The sequence below is a fragment of the Lepisosteus platostomus genome, chromosome 23 (assembly GCF_059453375.1).
Source record: "Lepisosteus platostomus isolate fLepPlt1 chromosome 23, fLepPlt1.hap1, whole genome shotgun sequence".
NCBI classification, from domain to species: domain Eukaryota; kingdom Metazoa; phylum Chordata; class Actinopteri; order Semionotiformes; family Lepisosteidae; genus Lepisosteus; species Lepisosteus platostomus.
This window is the reverse complement of record NC_142633.1, coordinates 12712016-12736539: the sequence shown is the minus strand read 5'-3', so window position 1 is coordinate 12736539 and position 24524 is coordinate 12712016. Positions and strand designations below refer to the sequence as shown.

The window sequence follows — 24524 nt, the reverse complement described above, 5'->3', positions numbered from 1 at the left end:
CTTCTAAACGCATTAATCCTGCTTTTGCTGATAAATTGTATCCAAAGAACATTTTAGTTGGCATGTTTTTTGCAAAATTGTGTTGAAGCCAATTTTTTGTGTACGCTTATGGAAAGACTTTAGGAATGGAAATGAGTCCAAGATGCCTGAGTGATACAGAGTTTCATCTATTAAATTTCTTCAAAACACCAAACTCAACATGCTATTGGTCCAAAGTAACAACTAGACAAGAAAACAATCATCAGACATGGGCATTTGGGCCTGTTTTTCTTTATACCATATGTTCCTGATTAAAACTAAAATAGTATTTGGCTAAAGTAATCTGAATACAGTTTATTTTTCTCAGTTTTGTTCAAAACTCCTCTCCTTCATTATTTACTAAGCTACACCTTAAACCATTCAATAGGTTAAACCTTTAGGACCCTTTTTCTCTTAACAGGCCAGTCACACACTGTCTATTAGTGTTGAGGCACACATTAGCATAATAAAGTTCAACAAAAAAGTAATGATAACTTCCACTTTCGGTGTAAGATTTTCCTTTATGCTGAAACCAGGACTTGAGTGATAATGAAGACTGTCACAAGTGTTGTAATGCACTCAATTTCAGCCTCATTCTGCTGTGTATATTTTTGTACATTATTTTTGTCACAGTTAAAACGAGATGTTGGGATAAACCTGAGTTATTTTTTTAATATTAAGATTAGTTTTTTCACCTATCAAACAGGTTTGTACAGGTACAAAATGAGTTCTCCTTAACACCAATTTCAAAATACAATTCAACAAGGTCAACTATGTTTATTCAATTATTATTATACTGAAGTCAGCTTCTTCAATCTACCGTCTTTCCGAGACAGACTGGGACGGGAGATACTGTACAGCCTACCCAAGACTCGACTTTTCTCTCAGTATGTCTATACAGAGACCAAACAACAGAGGGCGCACATTCTTTAATAAAGCAAAACTGAAGTTAACGTCGTATATACGCTCACAAACGAATGAGCACGCCACTCACAAAATATCACATAAGCTTCGTTAAATATTGTTTATAGTTATTGGGAACGTGTATTAACGTGTATTCTAGTATATAGAAAGTAATATTACCCACATGACAAGTTGTCACTGCTATACCTACAACATCGAGGGCGATTTAGGAATTATACAGTATACACCTTTTTAGATACAGTACTAAAAGTGTAATACATGCACCCAATTTTTAGGATTGCAATTTAATATAACGTATGTCAGTTACAAACGGTGAACCAGGTATCACATCAACCTATAATATGAACTATTTGTGAATCATATCAACATCACCATTTAGAAAGACTGGGGTTCAGCTTGATCGTCAAGATTCCGGTACAGAACCGACTTGCGTTCAGCCTAGCAAAACTGCGAATAAATCGCACTTGCCTTTATGAACCTAGTGCTAAATCCACAGATCCACATGCAGCAAACGGAACCACATGGTTTCACAAAATAAACCCCTCTTGGAAAATTATGTATTGTTTTAGAAGTCAATTTTGACTTCTAAAGTCAACCGTGGTTCAAGAATCCCAGATAAATCTAACACCGCCTGTGCCTCAAAAGGACGTTAATTCGCTGAATAATATCAGTCAAGTGCCTTACTGAGATCCAGTAGATAAGATACTTTGCGTGCACTTGCAAAAATCAAGGCTGCGCCCTTTTAGCTTGCAAACTGTTTACTCTGTGACAGGACACTGGCTAGGGGTAATATTTACAGTAACAGGTAGGCAGGTCGGCCGAGGCACACCTGGAGTGACGTCACCGGAGCAGTCTGACGGACAGTCGGGGAAGCAGATGGGAAGTTGGCGAGGCACGAAAGCAGCGCCGACTCGCCTTGTTTTTAATGAAAACACAAACTTTTGGACGCATCGCAAAAGGAGGCGAGACCCGCTGGACCGAGTTGCATAGAAAAAAGGTAAATAAACTCGACATCCGACAAACTGCAAATGACGGTTAAACGATTGACAGTTTACAGATCAAATCTTTTTTGTTTGTGTGTGTTTCGGGTTTTTTTCTGCCCTACAAAAACTTGTGACTTCTGGTGTCGTTTTCCGATGTTATTGGCGTGCAGAGTAAAGTGCGTTTTATTTACGGAGAAAAAAAACGCCGCTTTGCAGAAAGATTAACGCAAGTAAAGACTGAGAGAATGGTTAATTAACGCGGTTCACCTGGAGTCAATCTGCAGGATATTTTTTGTTCGTGGAAAAGCGAAAGCTCTCCTCTCGTGTGACGACGTGTAGCACAGTGGGGAAGGTGGGATTACACTAGGTGTAGCAGACTGGAAAAACTCGACGTCCGTGTCCAAGATCACGGGGGGGACACACCTAGGGGATCATGTCTTTAGTGATGTCAATCGTATTTTTTAATTTCTCTCTTTGTTTTCAATGCTGTCATTTCTTAATTAAAATACTATTTGCCATTTAATTACAATGGCTTGATTTTTTTTCTCGGGTATTAAACCGAAGGCATAACGAGACCAGTACAAAGTTCAGGGCACACTTGTATATTTACATACAGTATACCTGATAGTGCAGCTGAGAAGATCGGACTGGTTTCTAATCATTTTATCACCATTTGATTTCTAACTTGGATTCTAGGTCTGATGTCAAATCATGTCTGACACTTGTCCCGAAAACGTTTGTTTTAATACTACTATTTCTGGTTCCTTGCACAGTCTGTGCGTGTGGTTTTATTCCTGATTGTGGCTGTCCCAGTTCAGCAGGACAGAGGAGGGGGGTATTCACCGGTGGGTGCGGGGGAGCAGACGGTGTCCAGGTCAGTGGGAGGGAGTTAGTAACCATCACGAGCTCCTCGCGATGACTGGGAAACCCCCCGCGTGGCAGCCGGTGTCGAGATAGTCATGCGAAGGGAGCGCAAAGTCTGCTGAATAAATCCGACTTTGTTAGTGCTCTCTCGTTTTTTAAAGAATATACAGTGTTCTGAAACGCGTACTCCCTCGTTTTATCTATTCTTCTTAGTTTTTAGTCCCTTTGGAACGGGATGTTTGCATATGTCATGTAGCAGAAAGGAATGAGTGCTTTTACTTGGTTTATCTGTATTTGGCTTCGTTCCTCTGAGGTTTTTTTTTATAATAGAGGACTTTTTGTTTTTATTTTGTTCCAGTTCCTAATATCAGGTAACTTTCACTGTTCAGAATGCAGCCCAGAATGTGTCTCTTACACATATTTGATCTTTCCCCCCCCAAAGACACGGGACCTGACCTGCGTGTTTTTGTCTCTGCGTGCAGTATGACCAGCAGTATATTGCTCGCTTCTGGCTGAGAGACCCAGAGGTACAGCAAGCCGTGTGCCGAGTCTGGCAGGATGTATAGAAAATCAGGGCAGGGGCCGAGCAGCGGGATGTCTCAGCGCCGGTCTGATGGCTTCGTGGGAGATCAGGCTCCCCTCTTGTTGGAGAACCAGTTCGCCTCCGATCTGCAGCTGGACAGCCAATCCGGACCTCTGGTGAAGAGGGTCAGCCAGTCCCGGGGCTCTCCCCCACAACCCCACGTGACCGGCGCCCCCTCTGCTCAGGAGGAGAAGGCGGCAAAGGCCCAGATTGTTCTGAGCACCGAAAGCAAGGCCGCCCTGAAGCTGGGCACCCAGCAGATCATCCCCAAGAACCTGGCCGTGGCCAGCCGGACCAAGGTGCGCTACCACACCACCGTCGTCACCCTGCCCGTGCCCCCGGAGCCCGCGCAGGACAAGCGGGCCTCTGCCCCGGCTCTGGACGTGTCCTGGGACGACCACGAGAGTGACGAGGAGGACTGCACGCTGGCGAGGAACCGCCGGAACCAGTCGTACCGGGCCGCCGTGAAGAGCCTGGAAAACGGCGCCCAGCCGCTGCCCGCCACGCTGTCCGCCCTCAAGCCCGTCTCGGAGGAGAAAGAGCCCGTCTCCCAGCCCCCGCGAAGCAGCGCCCGCAGCCCTGGCCGCAAGGTGAGGCCTGAGAATGGTTTCCCCGTTGCTGCGTGTGTATTTCCTGTCTAGAAAAACAAAATGTGTGTTGGACGAAAAATCCTTTTTTTTAATCAGATTTCTTTAAACCGCCAAGTCCAGCCTGTCATGAAACGTCCGCAGCTGTATTCTGAAGCTGCTACTGCTCTGAACCTACAAAGTGAGAGCTTGCGGATACCCCATAGCTGTTTGAGCTGGCATAGCAAACCACAACCAAAAATCACAGTTGCGGGAAAAAAAACTGGTTTCTTGCAGCCTGTTGTGGCATGTTTCTTTCTGTGCACAGGGTAAAAGCACTGCGTTGTTTTAAATATAGAAACAAAGGACTGTACTTGTGTGCAGGACAGAGGACTGACACCTTCTAAAGAAAGCTCTCGTTCATGGGGTTTTGTATCTCTTGGATGGTCTATTTTGTAGCAGAGGTGGAGCAAACTGTCTCCTCTTAGGAGCTGATAAGGACCTAGGGTTTGAATTCCTTCTCATAATGATGTATTTATTTCCTAGTTTGTCATGGACACATGTAGAAACAGGTCATGAACGATGCAACCCCTTGCAGGCGAATGTGGAGGTGCTGTCCTCCTCTGTTTTTGTCAGAGTCTCTGCCTTGGTGTGTCACCCAAACTGTGCTAGCTGGAGGACTCCGATCACAAGAGCTTTGCGTTGCGCAATTTTGCGTTGTGGTGTGGGAGAGCAAGGAGGCAAAGGTTATGGCTTGGAGAAATAAAGCAATTGTACATTAAGAAATTCAGCAGTGTAACATTGCTGTTAGGTTACTGGTGACTCTTTAGTCCTTACTTTTTGTCAGTTGCAATGCAAGACTTGGGCATTTTAAGCTAGTCCTGTTTGTTCATCCCTGGAGTGAGAGACACTGGCCCATGGATCCCATCAGAGGCTGTGGCACATGAGGTTAGACACTGTGCTGTAAGAGCTGGATCTGACGTTAAGAAATGTTATATTTCTATATTCCACTTTCGACATGCTCGGCCCCTCTATCTTAAATGTCCTGGTTGAGCTCAGCACTTCAGAAATGAATGAAGTGGGTCTTCTCAGTGTGAACAAGTTTGAATCCCTTGGAATTATACAAATGAAAGCCATTTTTGTCCTTAACAATATTTCAAGCCATTTTTGAGTAATTCTTACTGTCAGGACCTATTCCAGGGATCCCAAGTGCTTAAATGTGTTTTGCTGTGCGCACATACTGTATTTCAAAGGAAAGGAATTAAAGTAGATGCCTGGCTTCATCAGTTAAAACTGCAAAATGTGGTTTTTGAAATTTTGAAGCCCTAAAAGCAGCACAAGCCTCTCAGTCAGGCTTCGTATTCTCCCTCTTGCTTGCAATAAGTCACTGTTAATATGGGAGGAGGAGACGGCGAAAATTTTAAATAGCATGAGAATACAGTGATGATGCTTTATTTCCAGGACGGTTTCCTTCCTGTTTTATTCTGATGCTGATTAAAGCTTACTATTCTCACATCCCCACTTCTATAAACTGAGAGAGCGGCTAGTTTTTTTGAGAGGGGGTGGGGGGGGGGATTAGGAAGTGGAAATAAACTCCACATTCTAAAAAAAATGGATGCATCTCCAAAACGAAGAGGCATAATGCATGCTACTTACTCATAGCTGGGCTGTGGCCATGCCATGGAGCCTCTTGTATACCTGACTGGTAAACTGGTGCTGCTGCTGTCTTTCATGCAGAGAACCCTGGGACGGAAGAGGAACACGAAGCACAGCGGCTCTTTCAAAGATGGTACGTGACCCTTGTGTTTTAGGGGTGGGGTGTGGGCATCATGCGGGTGGGCTGTCCTTGGAAAGATGAGAGAACTTTAGTTAACTTGTAAAACACCAAATGGTATTTGACATGTTGGTACTAATTGAGGATTCCATAACCATTTTCTGTATTCTGTGGTTTTACCATGATTTGGTGAAAGTTTTGGAGTATAAAGGGAGATCTCCTTCTCCTCATAAACACTCCACTTTCATAATAAGAACACCAAGTAAGAGTTCCACAATTGAAGGGCTACTATGTTTCTAGTTTGGGTTCTTTCAGCGATTATTTTCCTGTTAATTTGAAGTGAAGTTAGAACAGGGGTACCAGTTCACAGTAAATCGTGGAACAGCTGTTGCCTTGGAGTTTAATTTTTGAAACTGGGTTTTGTGTTAGTGAGAAGTTGACCAAGTAAATCGCTCTGCTTTGCCTGTGTGACGCCTTTTCACTATCTAGTGAATTGGACTCTTGCAGATGTTCTGTGTACGGCCAGGGTTGAGCACCTCAGTGGTTCCGATTGGCTGTCAGAAACCAGATATCACTCAGTTTACGACCAATCCACTCGCCACGCCCCAAGCAGACCCTGTCTGTAGAACTTTCACACCAATGATGATGTCACAGTCATGATGAGAGGCACATCAACACTGACCAGTCAGCTTCCTGTTGGATTTTAACATTATGATTGAAGCGTGTCAGGGAGGACTTTAAAAACTCAGTTACTAGAGAGCACGTGCATCTGCAATCCACGACTTTGAGCAGCTCAGAATTCTTCATTTTAAAGAACTATTTATGAATTACAGTGAGATTTCAGACTTTGTGAAAGGAAGATATATATATTAATAGGAATTTTCTAAATGGAATATTTACCACGATGTGTGTTCCTCGAATGAATCATCATACATGCTGAGCAGTCTGGCTGTTAAGCTGAGGCACCATACAGTAGCTGCAGAGCTCGCACTGCTTTGGCAATGGAATATTTTAAGCCTGCCTGCCATCACTGACTGGGTGATTTGAATGAGAAACTGGTTCTGGACGGGAGGTGTCAGATGTTGCAGTGGAGTGTCACCTCCCTGCGCGAGGCAGCAGGGAGCTGGTGATCACACGGAGAGGGGGGGGTTGTTCTTTTCCACCCCCGCGTGGCGCGGGACACCAGGGGCAGCGGGCCCATGGGTGAGGCGTGGCGGCGTCTGTCGCTGGCCACCAGCTCCCTGCAGCTGTCCCTGGACTTCGGCGGGGACGAGGTCTCCGTCTCGGAGGCTTTCTGCTCCTTCCTGACCCGCCTGCTGTCCGCAGAGCCTCGGCTGTACCAGGAGATCCGGGAGCGCGGCCTGCACTCCACCAACCAGAACACCGACGACGAGCTGCTGGACGACTTCGTGCAGCTGGAGCACCCCGAGCCCGACCAGGGCATCGTGGTGAAGAGCTACCGGCCGGCGCAGGTCACCTGGAGCCAGCTGCCACAGGTGAGAGACTGCTCCTCTCCTCCCTGCGGAGCAGCAGTGGTGCCGTGTGGGGGGACAGAGAGAACCCAAAAACCTACAGTATATTTCATCATGTCTCCAGGTTCTGGAGTTTGTTACACAACAGAATTGGGGGCTTGGTGATGGCAGTATTTGTACTGTATGTAGTCTTGTGTTTTTTAACGGAGCCTTGTTTGGTCCAGTAGTGTTTTTAATGTGCTCAGTTGAAAACCAGTGTGCAGTGGATGTAAGAAGGCATGGGATACAGAACCCTGAAAGAGAGCAGTGTTTCATTGCTTTTTTCTGTTCAATACAGGATAAGTGAGAGCCGAGTACAGAGCTAGAAGACTTGTGTTGGTGGTTTATTTGCAGCTTCAGCTTAATCTTCGAGAATCTTTATCAGATTGGTAGATCTAGTTTTGTTTCAGATATTCCTCATCATTTTTTCACTTCTTTTGTAAATGTAATTGTCACTTCATCCCGACAGAGCCCAGCTAATAGAGCTATACAGACTGTTTTGTTTTATGCATACCGGGTTTTTATAAGCAAAGTAATAATCGGAACAGCACAAGTTTATAAGCTTTGTGCATTTATATAACTTAATCCCACTTGTGTGTCTGTGCATTCGATCTTTCTCAAACTGGGGTAACACACAGTTCCAGTACCAGTACTTGGTAGCTGACTTTTGCTGGCTTGTATACAGCAGCCTTCACTAGGTCTGATTTTGTGGTAATTTCCTTTCTACTGTGCATAGAAGGACTGAATAGGATTGCAAATTTTAGCTGTCAATGAAAGACCGTACTTTTTTACCTCTGCAGTATATAAATTATTGTTTATTTTCAATACCGAGATCCTCTTTCAATTTACACACTGTAGTTGTTGATGCGGTTTGCCTGGAATGTCGTGAATTTACAAAGCTTGGGGTTACTCTCAGAACTGCAGGGGACAGTGGGTTGTGCTCTTTTCTGTCACAGTTGTCACATGGTTAGCTTTACCAGGTGGTCTAGGAGGGCTTGTTTAGTTTGAACAAGAAGCTGTAATACTATAGCTTTTTCAGTTCACACTGCACTGTGCAATCGGAGACAGTCTTAAGAAGCTGCACCTTACCCAAGCTAAAGACGGAGATGCATGCCAGAACACCTCAGTGTATTTACAGTCCTCTGGGAAAAAAAGAAACTGGACCAACCTGATCATCGACTCCTAGGAAAATTAGAAAAAATGACACTGGAGGGAGAAAATGATACTTGTTCTTCTAAGGGCTCAGAGTTGAATTTGGAAGTGCAGTGATCATCAGCAATGTGATCATTTATTATGACAAGAAAAAGCACTGAAAACATCACTCTGTGAGACAGTGTTAAAATATCAGCTGGGATTCAATAATGGTTCGGAAGCCAATAAAATGTTTGTGTCACTGTTTGTATGAGCAGGCAAATTGGTGTCATATATTAGTAAAGTAATGAATTGCTCAACCAACACCATCCTCTGAGTTTATCGAACTGTGGAAATAGCCATTAAGCAGATAATACACTTCTCTTTATATCACTTTCACTTAACTCATGCTTCATTTTTGTATGTCCAGTTTTAATATGCACATTTCAGTACAATACTCTGAGTTAATAGTGAGATCACCATGCTGCCTTCCTTTTAGGTGCAGGAACAAGGTATTCTTCAGAGGATCTCAGCAGAGGAGCGCAAACGACAAGAGGTAAGAGGATGAAATATGGTCAGAAAAGAGTTTGAAATTAGTCAACCTTTTTAAAACATAAGTGTGTTTTTAAACTGTAAAGAAAAGCATGCTCTTGGGTGAAGAAATGTGGAGGAGCACCAGACCAAAACGTGTTGAGTCCTGTAGCAACTGGTTTCTGCTAAAGCAGAGCTCTCTATATGCCTGAGCAGGAAATACCTAGTAAGGCAAATCTGCCAGGGAGGTGTGACTTGACAGGACTTTGTACTGTTTTACATAATAGGTATAAAAGCACAGTGGTTTTTAGAACATCGGGGCCTTGCTTTATAAGAAAAGCCATCGTGCTACTCTGTTGTTTAATTGGTATCTGAAAGCTGATGGTTGTGGTATGTTTACTGGGAGCCTTTTAGTCCAGAAAAGTGTTTTAGTGGAATTCGTTTTGGATTATCTGTTCTCGTTATAGATGTGCTGCAGCTGGAGCTCACTTTTGTCATGTCAGTGAGGCCCACCCTGCCTTTCTGTCTCTGTGCCTGTGGTCTTCAAGCTTCCTGTGCTTTATCTGATTCATCTATTTCTCAGAGCTCCTTCCCCTCAAAATCAAAACTGGCTTATCCAGTTTTCCACATGAATTTAGATTTTGGGATAAATATCAGCAACCGGCATGACCAGCTGTATGGCCATCTGCGTCGGGCCATTTACAACGCCAGGAGACAGAATACCAGTGTTTGTGTCTTCTCTGTTTTGTGCCTGGTGCCCTTCAATAGTTTATCATCTGCTAATTTCAATAAATAGGACTCATGCGATGAATTCCACAGGATGCGCCTGTGGAGTCTGATTTAATTCCTGTGGCATTTACTGAATCCTGTTATCCGCCAGGCCATCTTCGAGATCATCACATCCGAATACTCCTACCTGCACAGTCTGGGCATCCTGGTCCGTCTGTTCAAGGGGAGCAAGGAGCTGCGCCGGACCATGAACAGCACTGAGCACCATCACCTCTTCTCCAACATCTCTGACATCCAGGCGGTCAGCCAGCGGTGAGCACTTTGCCCAGGGGGCAGGAGGGGCAGGGTGTCTGTGTAGCAGGTTTTGTGTCTCCCACGAGCATTCACACAGAAGCTTCAGGGTACATTGCCCTGCAAGGCATATGTTGCTCCTTGCTTACCTTTTAATTCAAAGGTACTGTATCTCTAACCGGTTTGTGGTTTGGGATTTTTTTTTCTGCTTCAGTCAAAACTGGAAAGAGCTGGAGCAGGCTGGCGTCTCTGCTCTTTCCTCTTGGACAGGTTGGTGTAGGTTTCCCACTGCAGCCAATGGGGACAGAATTTAGGCTATTGCACAACTGTGTACACATGAGCTGTCAAGAGAGGCTTCTGGTGGAAGCAGCCCAGGCTTTGGCGTGACTTGTGTGGCAATCATGTTACACATTAAGCCAAATGCCACAGGCGGGGTTTTTGCAGAGTTGAAAGCAGAAGTGAGCTCATCCAGCAGGTTTTATTAATTGACTCACAGTACCTTTCACAGGAATAGTCATTGTAAGTTTAGAGAAAATCGTCGAAGGCATAGAGCACAGTAATGTGACAGTGAACGGTTGCATTTTGTCATCAGAGAAGTTACCTCCAGAGGGATTGTGATACATGAAGTGTTATGACAATTTAATGTTAAAGTTTGATAAACTGAGTGGTATTATACTTATATCAAAATAATTACATCACTAGAGTCAGGATTCTTCTAATCAGAAGGCTGATCTTCTTATTTTCCAAATTTAAATGACCACAGATATGTGTTTACCTACACCCAGAGGTGTAGTAAATGTGTTGAACACAGAGATTTAAGGTTGATTAAACTGATTACCGTCTTTGTCCAGTGTAATTTGACTCATGCTTGCTTTTTCTTCCTTAGTCTTAGGAATAGCAGGCTGTGTCTTAACAAGCTTATGAAACTTGTTCCTTTGCTATCAGAACCTGGCTGAGGTTACTTATCTCCCAGATGTACTGTACGTGTACCTGCTTGTTTGATCTTTTCCTGGCGATAGGAGAGCTGCCTGCTTTCTTGGTTCAGTCTGATGCAATAGGCACTTCTGGCTGAAAAGAAACATGCTCGAAAGTAAACTACTTAAAAAGACATTAACGCTGTACGTTACTATTTCAAAGGTGTCTGATTTATGTTTAGAATCTCGTGTGCTTTTTTTTCCCCTCTCTCTCCTGAAACTGCAGATAAAATGTACAGCAATTGGATTTCCTCCACATAAGTTGAAGGTCAACTGTTGTATATGAAGCGTTACAAACTTTTAAGCCTAGAATTAAAGAGCTTTGGAAGCTGTCACTTGCCTTTGGCGTGATATCTAAAAAGGAAGTCATATCTAGCATAGTTGCAGGAGGGGAAACCTGGGAACAGATGTTCAGTTTTAAATGGAAGGAACGTAGGGAAATGCAAAATGGTGTAATCTATGCAGCATAGTCCCCAGATTAATGTAATGGTTAATGATTATGTTTTACAACCGTTTGCTTTTTGTCACCACAGGAATGGAAAGTGACTAATGGAAAGAGTTACAGCAATCAAAACATTACAATTCAGACTTGGCAATTTAGGTACAGGAGTGTCCTTCTCAGATTATTTTAGATGTTCTGAGGACAGTATTGTGTTATGGTCAAAAGAGGATAGTCTTTCTTCTTTCCTGAAGGAGTTAGGCTCCCTTGAGCTGAAAGGCACACACATGTAGCAGTGCATGTTACAGAAAGTGCTGTCACACCCCTGTAACCTAGACTGGGTAGAATTCTCCAGTGGCAGTGGCACAGTTGAGTTCACCACTGTCTAGGGATAGAGCCCAGAGGGACTGGGTTTGAATCCTGGCAGGGGTAACTGTACCTGTCCCTCATATACGGTTTATTTAATTACAGTCAGATTAAGCAAAATCCTTTTCTCTTCTACTCGGTAGAATAAACTCTTGCACTTAAAGTTACATAAACAGGAAGCAGTATGGGTGCTTCTCACTGCAGGGTGAGATGTTGCACTTGCAAAACGTCTGCCCACACTGTAGGAGGTGCCACACTTTGTGACGCAGTTCTTCACTAACTTGTAACATAAGGAAAACTAAATTAGTCTTTTAGTCTTGCACAGACCTGCTTGGGTTTCTTTAGGGCACTTGTCTTTCCTTCCAGGCGCTCAGCATGTTCCCCGCCTGTTACTCCAGGCTGAATACAGTCGAAATGAACCTGATGTCTTTGATTTCTTTGAAGCGGTGTCTCACAAGGCAGGACACACCCAGCAGGATCACACTGCAGCAGTAATCTACACCATATTACAGTAAAGCAGTTTACCAGTGGTGAAAAAAAACCCTTTCCTTCAAACAAAAAGAAAATTAAGCTGTCTGGGTGTTAGTTTACTGGTGTTGCAAGTACATTAAACACTCTAACATATACTTCTATCTAGCAGTAGCTATACACCAGTTTTGATCTAATTATTTTCTTCCAAATGAAACTTTCTTAGCTCAGAGTTTCCCAGCTTTTTTGTGTGTGAAGGGGAAATGCTTTTTGATGCAAAAAATAAACTTCTCAGATACAGCTAGCAAATATGCTTTTTTGCTTGTTTGTTGTTTCAAGTTCAGTACTTTAGTTATAGTGGAGTGAATTACTCTTTGTCTCCTATAAAAATTCCACTGGGGTTTATGGCAGAACCTGCTTTACAGCTTCCAGCTGTGTTTTTAGTAGAGCATATGCAAAGCATAGAGTTTAATGTTTGCGAAGCTGCATTGATCACATTGAATCTGATGCTACAGTTGTCTGAAGGCTGGCTTCACCCATTGTCTTCACTGGGATTATAGACCTTCAGGCATCTAAACCTGTTCTTTCTAGACATGCAGTGCTTATTCAATAAAATGTGTTACATTGCTAAACTATATGAATAAACACTCAACAGTGGAAATTAACAACACACTCCCAGCCACATGTATTGTCTTGTTATTGGTCTGTACGTTGAGTTGTTTGTTGTACTGCAGGGTTTTGCAAGGCACTGTGACGTAATGGTGGAGTAATTGTTTTTGCTAATTAACACTGTTACATATTTTATGTCTATGGTTTGGCCCAAGCTGTATGTGCTCAGGGTAGGGACTTTCTCTCTGCCGATTGTTATGTATCACTGAGTGTCTGACCATCACACAGAGGTGAATTAATTTGCAGGTTGGCCAGTGGCCAGTCTCATTCCTCGGTGAAGAATTGGTTGTAAATTGGTTGTAACACTGTCTCTGTGACCGCAGCTCCTGGGTGCTCCTGTACTGCTGTGTGCTTGGAATGCTGGCAGAGTGGTATGGTTTGACAGACTCAGCATCGGAAAATTTCTCTTATATCCTCCCCTAACAGTAATGGGGGAAAAAAAACTGACAATACAAATTCAATAGAAACAGAGTTTGGCCTTTGAGAGCTGAAGAATGTCAAGCGTCTGACCTGCTGGGATTTACAGTAGCTGCTATTTATCTGGTTAAATCTGGTGAGGAGTGATTTCTTCATTGGCAGTAGAACACAGCTTTCCATTGATTTTACTACTTAAACTGGGCGCAGGTGGGTCAAGCTGTTTCTGCTTGACATAGCTATAAAGTTAGTTCAGGTCTATGATAAAGTAGAAGTTATTCCTCTTTAGCTGTAGCTGAGTAATACGTAAGGTGCATATTGATAACCTCGTGACTCAATTTACATTGACAGTGATTTTAAAAGCAGTTTTTAAAAACTACATGGAACTTCATACAAGCCCCGACACAAATCATCACAAATAGCAGATGTTTGGCAGTGCTGATTTCTTCTTAAGACGAACGCAAATGTGTCTGGCACAATGTCTGTGTTGATTGAAAACCTGGACCCTAGGGAGCTGTTTATATTTATGCAACTCTTCTGCACTTGTCAGATGTCTTTGCTGTTGTCTGCAGTGGACACAGGGAATCTGTTCTTTCACCTACTGGCTTTCAAAGGAGTGAAGTTTATCAACATAGATTATAACAGTCTTCTGTGATGCCTTATTCATAACACCTAGTAGATGCTCCAATCATTCTGCCCTATTATTTGCAAGTAAGTCAAAGACAATAAAAGAAATGTACCACTGAAGAACTTGCTTGCTGTTGAATACTTTTATTTTAGCTTTGGGGTTTGAGTTGTTTTTGTAGTTTTTCAGGGCTGAAAGGCGTGTGCCTCATGAACATCTAACTGAGAGAATTTCTATGTTTATTACCCAAGCTTAACAGAAACACAAAACTAACTAAGCCCCTCTGTCAGCTCTGGAGTGCAATACATCAATGCTTTGGATAATGTATTTCTCTAACACTTTTAAGTGCTATTTTTGTCATACCTCTTCATGTTGAGCATTATTATAAAAGTGCTTTACAATGTCAGGTTACAATAGCTAAAAGCAAATGCAGTTTGCAGTAAGTGTTCTGTATATTGCAGATCATGACTGTACACTGTTCTGTGATAGACAAGGAAGAAATTAACCTCCGGCCTTAAACCCATGTTTTATTTTCAGGTTCTTTGAGGACCTGGAAAAGCGACACAAGGAAAACCCAGTGATCAGAGACATCAGTGATATCGTGCAGAACCATGCCGCCAACTACTTCAACCCTTACATCATCTACTGCTCCAATGAGATGTACCAGCAGAGGACCCTGCAGAAGCTGCTGTGAGCAGAATAGGGGGGACAATTAAAAAGAATCAAAGGAAACTTGCAGTTCGATTAATCATTGATCTGATGTTAGATAGGCCATTGCAAAATAAAACAGTTGGATGTTAACCAACAGAGCTGCAATCCTAGGATTATTTTTTTCTAGATTTACTAGATTTGGTGTGCAAAATGCAAATCAGCTGGAAACATTTGGCCCTGGGCTTTTCATTCTTTTTTGAAAAATGACAACTATCAGGATTCCAGCTTTCAGCTTTCAGCAAGCAAAAACTCTGATTTCACAGTATATTCGTCTTGAACATTTTCAGCAGCGTTCTTGGAATTAATGATATGAGCTCCCCTGCTTCATTGTACAAGAAGCTACACCTACTATAACAAGACAGTTTACACATCATTGACTTCCTTCTTTACAGTTCCTATACAGTAGAACGTGCTTTCAATCAGTGGCATAATTATACAATGGCCCCTGTTACTTAACAAAGGGCAAAACTTATTTTCTTTGTAGCCTTGTTAGGTATGTCCTACAGATGGAATTATTTTAATAACGTCATGTTACATACCATTGCTTTTTAAAGGAGGGCTCATTTTCATTATCCATCTCTTGTATCCCCTGGTTTCTGCCTGTGTGTGTGACACTCAGCTCGAGCAACAGTGCCTTCAAGGAGGTCCTGAAGCAGATCGAGGTCAGCGAGGACTGCGGAGCCCTGCCCATGATCTCCTTCCTCATCCTGCCCATGCAGAGAGTCACCCGCCTGCCCCTGCTCATGGATGTGAGAGACTGCGTTGAATTATTTCTGAGCTGGTTATGTTTGTCAGACATACTCTATTGTATTAGGGTTACACCTGTTCACAATGTCCCCCAGGTGAAATCGGCATAAAAAAGAAGCTGTATCGTGTCACAGAACTAGGCCCCCTTTTCACCCTCTAAAAACATTTAACTGAATATTTGGACAGTGGTATTCCTTTTTTTTTTAAATGACAGAAATACAGCACATCAGAGAACAGTTGATAAATATGACCCCATGTCTATCACAGCTCCCTTCCTCTGCACAAAACATTGCAGTTTGAAGCCTGGCTGGCAGATTTATATTCTTCTGGTTTATTGTTTGTTATTAAATACATTTGTCATCATTCCTCCTTTTTAGTACAGGGGAAATGCTGTGATGGGTTAAAAAAACAAGTCTGCCACACTTGTATTTTTCATTCGCATATCGAAACAACAATTTTATTAAAGAAAGTAGAGAAGAGCTCTGTCCCGTAGTGAACTTCAGTGGAGCCCCCTGACTGTAGCAGGCTTTGCAATGTAGTGTTTCCAAAACCTTAAGACAATGTATACTAATATGAGCCATTACATCTCATGTTAAAATGTACTGTTTATAAAATGTAAAGGAAAAAATACATTTTTATTTGCAAAGAAAGTCAGGTGAACAGATCTGCAAGAGATATTTGTAGTACTTTAGAAAAGTCAGCTGACTGCAAATAAAGAGGTGCCACTTTCTCCTCCCCCCAGACCATCTGCCAGAAGACCCCTCCTGATACTCTGGAGTACAGCGCAGCAGTCTGGGCCCTGAAGGCCATCAGTAAGGTACTGCAGTCCTCTCATTCAGAGATTGTTGAGATCGAGATTAACATGGTGATGAAGTAACCATGGAGCAAATACTAGGAACCCTAGGAGTGTCTCATTGATATAAAATATATCATACCCAGTGTTAAAAAGTTCTGTCATATACTGTACAGTGGAATTATATCTGTGTGTGATGATGAGTAATATTTAGGGGTATCAGAGGAGGGTTTTGCATGTTCCTTATCCCAGACATTTATATTGTGTTACTCTTGTTCCAACTAGAACATCTGCATTATCGCACACGAGTCTGAAATGTTCACCCTGCACTGACAAGTATAGCAAGAACATTTTAATGGGATAGTTTTTCTATTATTTCAAGCTACCTGCTAGTCCACTGTGAAAAGGGTCACACAGTTGATTTCTTTCCTTCATTGTAAATGTGCTTTGAAATGTAAAACCGTAAAAGTGCATTATTCTCTTAGCTTTCTTTTGTTTGCCTCCTCTGCATTTCCAGCCAAGGCCTCTCGTTTCTTTATTTCCTTTGGTGCACATACCAGTCATAATTCAACCCATATGGAGAGGCAGAGTCCAGTTCACTGCGTCCTGTAAACATCTGAGTTAAAGGGAAATGTGCTTTTTTGTATCACACACAGTTGCCTGGAATCAATTATTTTTTCCTCTGAGGATCATTCTATAACTTCAACTACTTATGTACTTTGTACATATATATCAGATACATGGCAAAATAGATAGATAATACTTTATTAATCCCGTAGGGAAATTAGGATCCAGAATCCAGAATCGATTCTCAAGAAATGCACTTTATTGCTCTATTCAGTTAAGAGGGTGCCTTTCAGAGCAGCCTGTCCAGTTTCTCCTCCATATTTACCTCTGTTGTGGAGACGTGTCCTGACTGCAGTGCCTCTCTGTTTTTTAGCTGGTAAAACAGTGCAATGATGGAGCCAGGAGAATGGAGAGGACAGAGCAGATGTACACCATCCAGAAACAGATGGAGTTTGGCAAGATAAAGGTATTCTTTATAAGACCAGGTGCTGACCTGGAGCTGATGCTTCTAATAGCCACAGTATTAGGAAGCCCCACCAAATAATCAGTTGAGGGTATTTGAAGAATGGCTGGAACTTCTATTCCATCTTTCTGGCAGGTTCATTTTCAGCTAAGATTTGGATGAGGTTGCAGAATTGAACTCACTCCAGGAAGACTTTGCCTGCCACTAAAAGAGTCAGTACTTTTGACTTGAGGGTTCCTAATATCTTGGCCACTTTGTATACTACCAATATTATTGTTTTTTTATTATTGTTTCATCCTGACTCACAATTTTTTTTACTGGAACACTAGTAACAGTATCATGTAGATCTGAACATCATGTACACCATCATGTACCGTGTTCTGAAGAGCCGATTTTATAGGTCAAGCTTAAATCTTCTCGTAAAGACTTGGAACACGTTTTGCTCAATTTGGCAGATAAATTGGTTGAACTAAGATCTGTAATGACCAGGTGTGGTCCTTGAAAACATCAGGGTATTGGGGATTGGCTTTTCATCTCATCGCTAAATTACATAAGTGCTCAGATCCCATGTTCCAGTGATGAAACCAAATGTTTTAAGACTGACCCATAACACCAGCTGGATTGGAGCTCTCCAGGAACAGGGATGGACATCCCTGGTGTAGTACATAAACTGCAGGATACTTAGCTTATATTTCCCAGTATTTCTGTGTATTGTTTTTGAGTTCAGGACTATGTGCAAAGTGGTAGTGTTTGTGCAGTTCCAATTGATAAATACAGATTGGCATTCTGTATGTCACATAGCTGAGATTTCTATATAATTCTCCAAAAGCATCCCTAACTGCCCCATCAGTACGTCAGGAATACGCCAGATGTTGCGAGGTAAACGGAAGTGGAATCCTGTCCTCAGCTCGGGCTTCAAAATGATGTCCAGCCTGTTGTGTCCCTCAGCCTTTTCCCCTCATCTCGGCCTCTCGGTGGCTACTGAAGCGAGGGGAGCTGGCTGTCTGCACGGAAGAGCTCAGCATCTTCTGGAAGGCGTTCAGCAACAAGAGCTACTACCTGTTCCTCTTCAATGACGTGCTTATCGTCACCAGGAAGAAGAGGTCAGTACACCCATCCCGGTTTCCCTTCTGCAGTTCTGCTCACTGCAGGTGCTATACAGCATAGCTGCCTTTACATCCAGAGGGCAAAGTCCAGGACTGGTCTTTAGTATAGAACACTAGGGCATCCTACAGATCTGCGGTTTACAATCTAAGAAAATGCAGTTTATATTATGCTGCAGTGCATGGATTTAATGGTATTGGCCAGGTGAGTAGAGCCTGGTCTTTCACGCTTGTTTTAGACTTGTTGTGCTCAGAACACCATTAGGCTAAACATACCATAGGGACCACCTCTGCATTTTCCCACGCAAGAGCTTGTAGCCCAACTAGGAGTCTTATTTGGTTTGGGTGCTAGTGAGATTTAATTAAAAAAAGGAATTGTTGTTGCTAGTGACTGTTTTATTGTACTGGGTCCTTTGAGAATGTGTGAGGGAATGCTGAAGTAAAAATGTATCCAGTTTCCTTTTTTAATTTAAATATTAAGATTATCCTCAAAATCAAAAACTCTCAACACTTTGCATAACTATTTATATACTTAATAGTACAAATGACCGAATAACTCTGACATGATCTTGTATTCCGAAGCATCTATGCACTTCTTATTCTACAGAATATTGTAAAGTTAAGTGTATTAATCGATTTTCAGAATGGTGGAATTCAGACTTTTTTATAATGCTCAACCATGTAAAAGTAGGAGGTGAGCCTGGTCTCATCTGGTCGTCATGGTCTTCTACTGTTGGAATTTCGTTTTTGAAGAAGCTCCCTTCTGATGAGACTCTCTTCCAGTGCGTAGGACTGGGAGGCTGTATCCAAGCTTCATTTTGAATTCCAGGGCTGCTACGAGAGGTCATGACCTCACATTCCGAGCTGCGCGACACGAACATGACCAGTATAGCAAGTAGACAGGGAGGGAACAGAGCCTCTTAATCCTGGGCAGAAGGAAACCATTTAAGAGCTTCTGTGCCCGAGAGTCCTAGATTATACCAAAAGGTTTCACTGTCTGTTTTTGGGTACATCAGGTTAATCCTGATGTGATGGAAAGATTATTGTCTTTGTGGTTTTTGATGAGCTGAAATGAAAGAGGAAGCACACTTTTATTGGTGCTCTCTGGGGTAAAGCAGTCCAGCTCTATCACCCTGAAATCTGAGATTGCTTTCTCTGCTCCTACCATACATACATGCACTAGAATTTCCTTTTCCATTACAGCTTTCTAACATTTGCCTCCCATTGCAGCTGCTATGAACTTGTATCATGTTTCAGTCATGGTGTTTTCCTCCAAATAGGTGAGGGTGGAAATACCGTTAGTGTTATACTGCTAATGCCATTGACACCCCAGGTGTGCTGAATTTGGATTTTTTCAAAATGCTTTCTAATAATTTGAATTTTTCAGAGCTTGTTAATGTTCATACATTGTTTTCTATATACTGTACATATACATCATCTGCAAATTGCTTATGGCAAGGGCTGCAGCATGACGTTATGTAGTTATTATGTGATAGGTTTTTCCTCCTTGTTTCTTGTCTACCTTAAAATGCATTAGATTGATTTTTCCCAGTGGGCAGTCTGCCTAATTCATAGAGGGGTTAATATATTTACTATACTGCAGACAGTTTGCCTGTATTTTTTTTGCATGAATCATAAATGTGTTGTTATTGTGGTCAACGTCTGATATTCTGATACGATGACTCTTCTGCTCTTTTTCTCTGGGGTGAAGTAGGATGCTGCTAGAATAAGTAAATCTCCGTCTCTGTAACTGTCTGTCCTGTTAATTTCATGCCCGTCTGGGTGCAGTGAGGAGAGCTATGTGGTGATGGACTATGCCACTGTGGAGAACGTGGAGGTGGACATCCTGGACAAGAGCGAGGTCCAGCCCTCACCCACTGGAAAACTCACGGGCAGCTCCTCCCTGTACTCGCTGAAGGTCCTGATGAAGAAGAACAGCGAGGGACGTGCAGAGCAGATCGCCCTGGTCACGGAGAGCCAGTCAGTCACCTCTCTCACCATTATTCTAATGTGAACGGGAATTTGTCAGGACGGGATTACCACCCTGATTTTAACCCTGCATCGGTGTTATTTAGAGACAGCACCCAGCTGTAGTCTTTTCATTTTCAGGCTTAGAAAAACATGTTTCCGGGTATATTATAACTGTAGAAGTATAATAAATTTTCCCCCTGATTCTAATCTTCAGGGACCAAACAGTGTAGTGGGTAGTAAGCTGTGAGACTCCTGGTGGGTTCGAGTCCCAGTTACATGAATGTGTGAATAACCAGTGTTTTGAAAAGGGGCACGTGCATTTTCATGTGCATTACTTCCTGTTGAGATTCTTTGAGTCATAACTCTTGACTGAACCTTGCAATGGTTCAAGTACTGTTGTGAGTAAGTTTTGAGCTCCCTCTAGTGGTCACGTCTCATCTCTCCCTTCTCTCCAGCGCAATAAAATGCAAACCGGCTGTTCTTGTTCTTGTTTTCTTGTTTTGTTTGTCAGGATCGAGCGGGCTCGCTGGGTAACAGCTCTGCGGAGACACAAGCAAGCTAAAAACATTAATAAAGAAGGTACTGCTTGGTCAAATTACAGAAATCCATTTTGTACAAAAAGAATATACTGTATGTAGCCCACTTTACTATCTCCTGCCTTTCCTGGACAGGGATAGCAACTTGAAACTGAACTGGAAAGCACAAAAGGTTCTGACAAATTTGATTTTTTAAAATAATCTTCAGTGTTTCCATGTATGTTTCCAGGTTGTTTATTTTTGTTCTGGTATGTTCTACTGCAGAGAAGGTAATGCGTCCCTCATGTCCTCTCTGGGATCAGCCCAGCTAGAATGAAGAGAATCGACATGTGTCTTGATTCATCACATAGAAACAGGATAGTGTGGAGAATCTCTTGCATTGTCAAAGTGTTAGGACTGAGGGGATTCAGTCTATAATGAAAGGGAACTGGAGTTTGATGATTGTCTTCCATAACTATCCCAATAACATATGTAGAATGAAGTAGGTTATAGCCATATCAGCATTTCTGCTTAATATTGGGATTTCCTGTGTAGCAGTTTCAAAATGGTGAGAATTAAGTGTATGTTGATTATTTACCTTGAAAGAATGCAGCAGTGACTGACAGTGGCAGAATTAAGGGGGGTGCAGTACTTCAGAAACAACATACATCTGTGCAGGCCAGTACACAACATGTGCTGGAGAGAATGTAGTGTCTGTGAGTGTTAGGAGGACGCTGAAGCTCTGTGGTGTAGTTCTGGGGACGAGAGTAGGATTCCGGTGGTGTGAACCTGCGTGTTGCCTTTCAGAGCTACCCCAGTTTGAGGTGATCAAAGCCTACATGCCGAAGGAGCCCGACGAGCTGGGGCTGCAACAGGCAGACGTGGTCCTGGTCCTGCAGAAGGAGGAGGGTAAGGGCCAGGAGGCGCTGGGGGTGACACAGGAAGGACTGGACCTTTGCGTCCAGTTTAGTTCAACTTATTTTAAACTTCATGCTTAAGAAAGAGAGGGGGGTCACCTGTTGTAACTCTGTGGCCATATGAAGCTAGATAGGACCCCTGCAGGAGTTTGACATTGTTGAGCAGCAGGTCAGTCTACAGAAGTTACATTCTGTGCTGGGATTTAAATATAAATTCATACCCAATATGCACTTTTTCCTAATGGTAACACAGTAGATTGCTTACATTTAATGTATAAAAAGCACCCAGAAATGAATGGGGGTACACTGGTGCAGACTCTCTCTACTAGGCTTTCTAGGTTCCTTCATGCATACTTGTATTCCAACTCCCCTGAACTGTCCAGTGACGTCGTGACTAACATTTGGAGAGCTGGGGGTAGAGGAGACTGACCAGTGAGAGGGAGAGCACAGTGGGCACCGCTGGGCTGGGAGAAGGGAGGGGCACGGAGGGCAGGTGGTTGACCTCTCTTTGCCATCGCAGGCTGGTACCATGGCGAGAGGCTCCGGGACGGAGAGCACGGCTGGTTCCCCGCCGGCTGCGCCAACGAGATCACCAACCGGGTGGCCGTGGAGCGCAACGTGCGGCGCATGGAGAGGCTGCGCAAGGAGACCAACGTGTGAGACCGGCCGCCTGGACACGCCCACCGCTCCGTGGGGAGAGCGCAGACCTCCGTCCACCCCGAACTCCCGTACTGCGACGTCCAGGAGAATCTCTCAGCCCTTCTCCTGCCGACTTGCGGATTAGTTCAATACCTTCGGATCCAATACATTCCCCTCCATTATCCTCCCAGCACATGGAGTATAATGGGCATGAAGACCAGCATGATAACAGACCTGCAACAGCACTGACTGTGCATTGTCTTCACTGGAGCACTAAGGTCAGGGACAAATCACCTTTTTCCCCATTTCATATAATGGATCTAAAGAGTTCGGTGGATTGCAGCTGCATAGATTTCTGGGGACTGTATATTCAGAATCTGTTTCTTACTGCTGAACTTTCTTAGATCTGGCTTTGATGTCCTTCCAGGAACTGCCCGAGCAGGGTTCAGAAAGTGAGGGTCTTGCACACACTGGAAAGGCTTTGCGGCCAAAGAGGCAGAGTGAGGAAAATGGAAGTGAAATGCGTCTGTATTTATAGTTATCGATGGAATAGAAACCTTTAACAGATTTTTTACATGTTTTTTAAAGACTTAATCTGTGCTATTAACTGGGAGACGATTTGTGTTGAATATAGTTACAATGAATTAAATTTACATTTAAGTGTATGACATTTTTGGTGTATACTTTATAGCCGAATCTGTCATTTAGGATAACGACAAATATTGTGCATGCAAAGTGCCTTGAGCAGCACCAAAACGTGTTCCACACAGTGCCCATATTTTATCAATGCAGTGATAAGCCATAAAGGGCTGATGGGAACTAGTTACATTTTTAATGGCAAAAGTGATAACCGCATCCATAACATAATTTAGCTGATTAAAGTACATTCAGAGACTTGGAAGTGTGCACAAGGACTTGAATGTATTACTGTGCAAATGGAAATGTTGGTAATGCTGAAGCAGACTTCATACAGGATCATGTGCATCACTGTCACTGGCTGCTTCCTGATGTGCACTGCTGTGCTCAGCACGCAATCTGAATGTGTTCTCAGGTGCCCTCTGAGCCTTTACCTGAAGGTGTCACTGCTCCATTTCCAACTTTATATAATCAGTAGACTTGTGTAGGATGAAGAAAAATTTTGTCAATCCATAAAATTGTGTGATATTCGCTAGATGGTTCATGTAGATAGCATGTGTTTTTTTTTTTATCTGTAAATCTGCACAGGAAAACTAAACCCAGTAAGCACACAGGGTTGAGAAGGCAAAAGGGAAAGAAAAATCAGGTTTGTGGTTTTTGAAGAATTTTACAGCTGTGAGAAAGCCTTGTTTTTTTCATTTCTTTTTGTCATTGTCCATTTTATTCAACATAAGGGAAAAGGGAAAGGGTGTGAATATTTTTCATGCATATATTGTAGGTCAAAGGGTGATTTGTACAAATGTGTTAATAGGAAGAGTATGTGGTAAATGAATTTATATGTTCAGAATAAATGTTGCCTAAATTCAGGAGAAGAGCAATTTGTTGTTTGAGCCTGCTCTGACAAGATGATGGTGGTCATCTTCCATGTTATAGGGCAATGCTGTGTGGAAAGACCTGTCAGGCAAAGTATTTCTCATGCCTATCCTTTCTCCTTCCTGCGTCAGTCACAAAGGGTTAGCTTACGACTCAAAGACAATCAGGACTGTAAGGTGAAAACAGCTAGGCTTTTTGCCAAAACACTGCTGTCAAAAAGTTTAATTTATTCACCTGATACATACAGGTATGGATATAGAAAACATATATCATAAACATTAAACCATACAGCTTTAGGATTCAAACAAATACAATCTTAATATGGGTTAGAAAGACCATAATGGCTCACGTTACTTGTTCTAATGATATAATGCTTGTAAGCAGTAATGCTTTTTAGTCCACTGTCGACCAGATTAGTGTTCCATGTGTCATTCCTAATGTCTCATATACTGTATACTGCAGATGCCTGTCAGCTGGATTACATCTTTACACTCTGAGGAAAGCATGTTCGTTTGGGCTGTATATATATGTTATAGGTTTGTACACAAAAGTCAAATGTAGCTTATTATTCATTGTTTGGACAGACCAGTACAAGGTATGACAGACCATGAAGGGAAGGCCAATAATATGTATTAACTGTGATCATCAATAAAACCATACACCTCACTTTACCGATAATGGTATTTAAATACACAGCCTATACATACAGTATATACAGAAAACGCGTTT

The 24524-nt window shown here is 42.7% G+C and overlaps 1 protein-coding gene across 3 annotated transcripts; it reads left to right on the top strand.

The window, feature by feature from the left end:
* The first annotated feature begins 1709 nt into the window (after window positions 1–1709).
* arhgef16 (Rho guanine nucleotide exchange factor 16) lies at window positions 1710–24461 on the top strand. 3 transcript variants are annotated; one of them, XM_088617115.1, is made up of 15 exons: window positions 1710–1939; window positions 3272–3962; window positions 5676–5727; window positions 7039–7208; window positions 8854–8910; window positions 9766–9926; window positions 14398–14550; window positions 15191–15320; window positions 16061–16135; window positions 17052–17144; window positions 18090–18244; window positions 20033–20224; window positions 20727–20794; window positions 21538–21639; window positions 22168–24461. In XM_088617115.1, the coding sequence occupies exons 2-15, from the start codon at window positions 3348–3350 to the stop codon at window positions 22305–22307; spliced, it is 2163 nt and encodes a 720-aa protein (XP_088473241.1). In that variant the 5' UTR covers window positions 1710–1939; window positions 3272–3347; the 3' UTR covers window positions 22308–24461. The 3 variants fall into 3 exon arrangements, with proteins under 3 accessions (XP_088473241.1, XP_088473239.1, XP_088473242.1); XM_088617113.1 differs by having other exon boundaries at window positions 3232–3962; XM_088617116.1 differs by having other exon boundaries at window positions 3148–3962.
* Window positions 24462–24524: the final 63 nt, after the last annotated feature.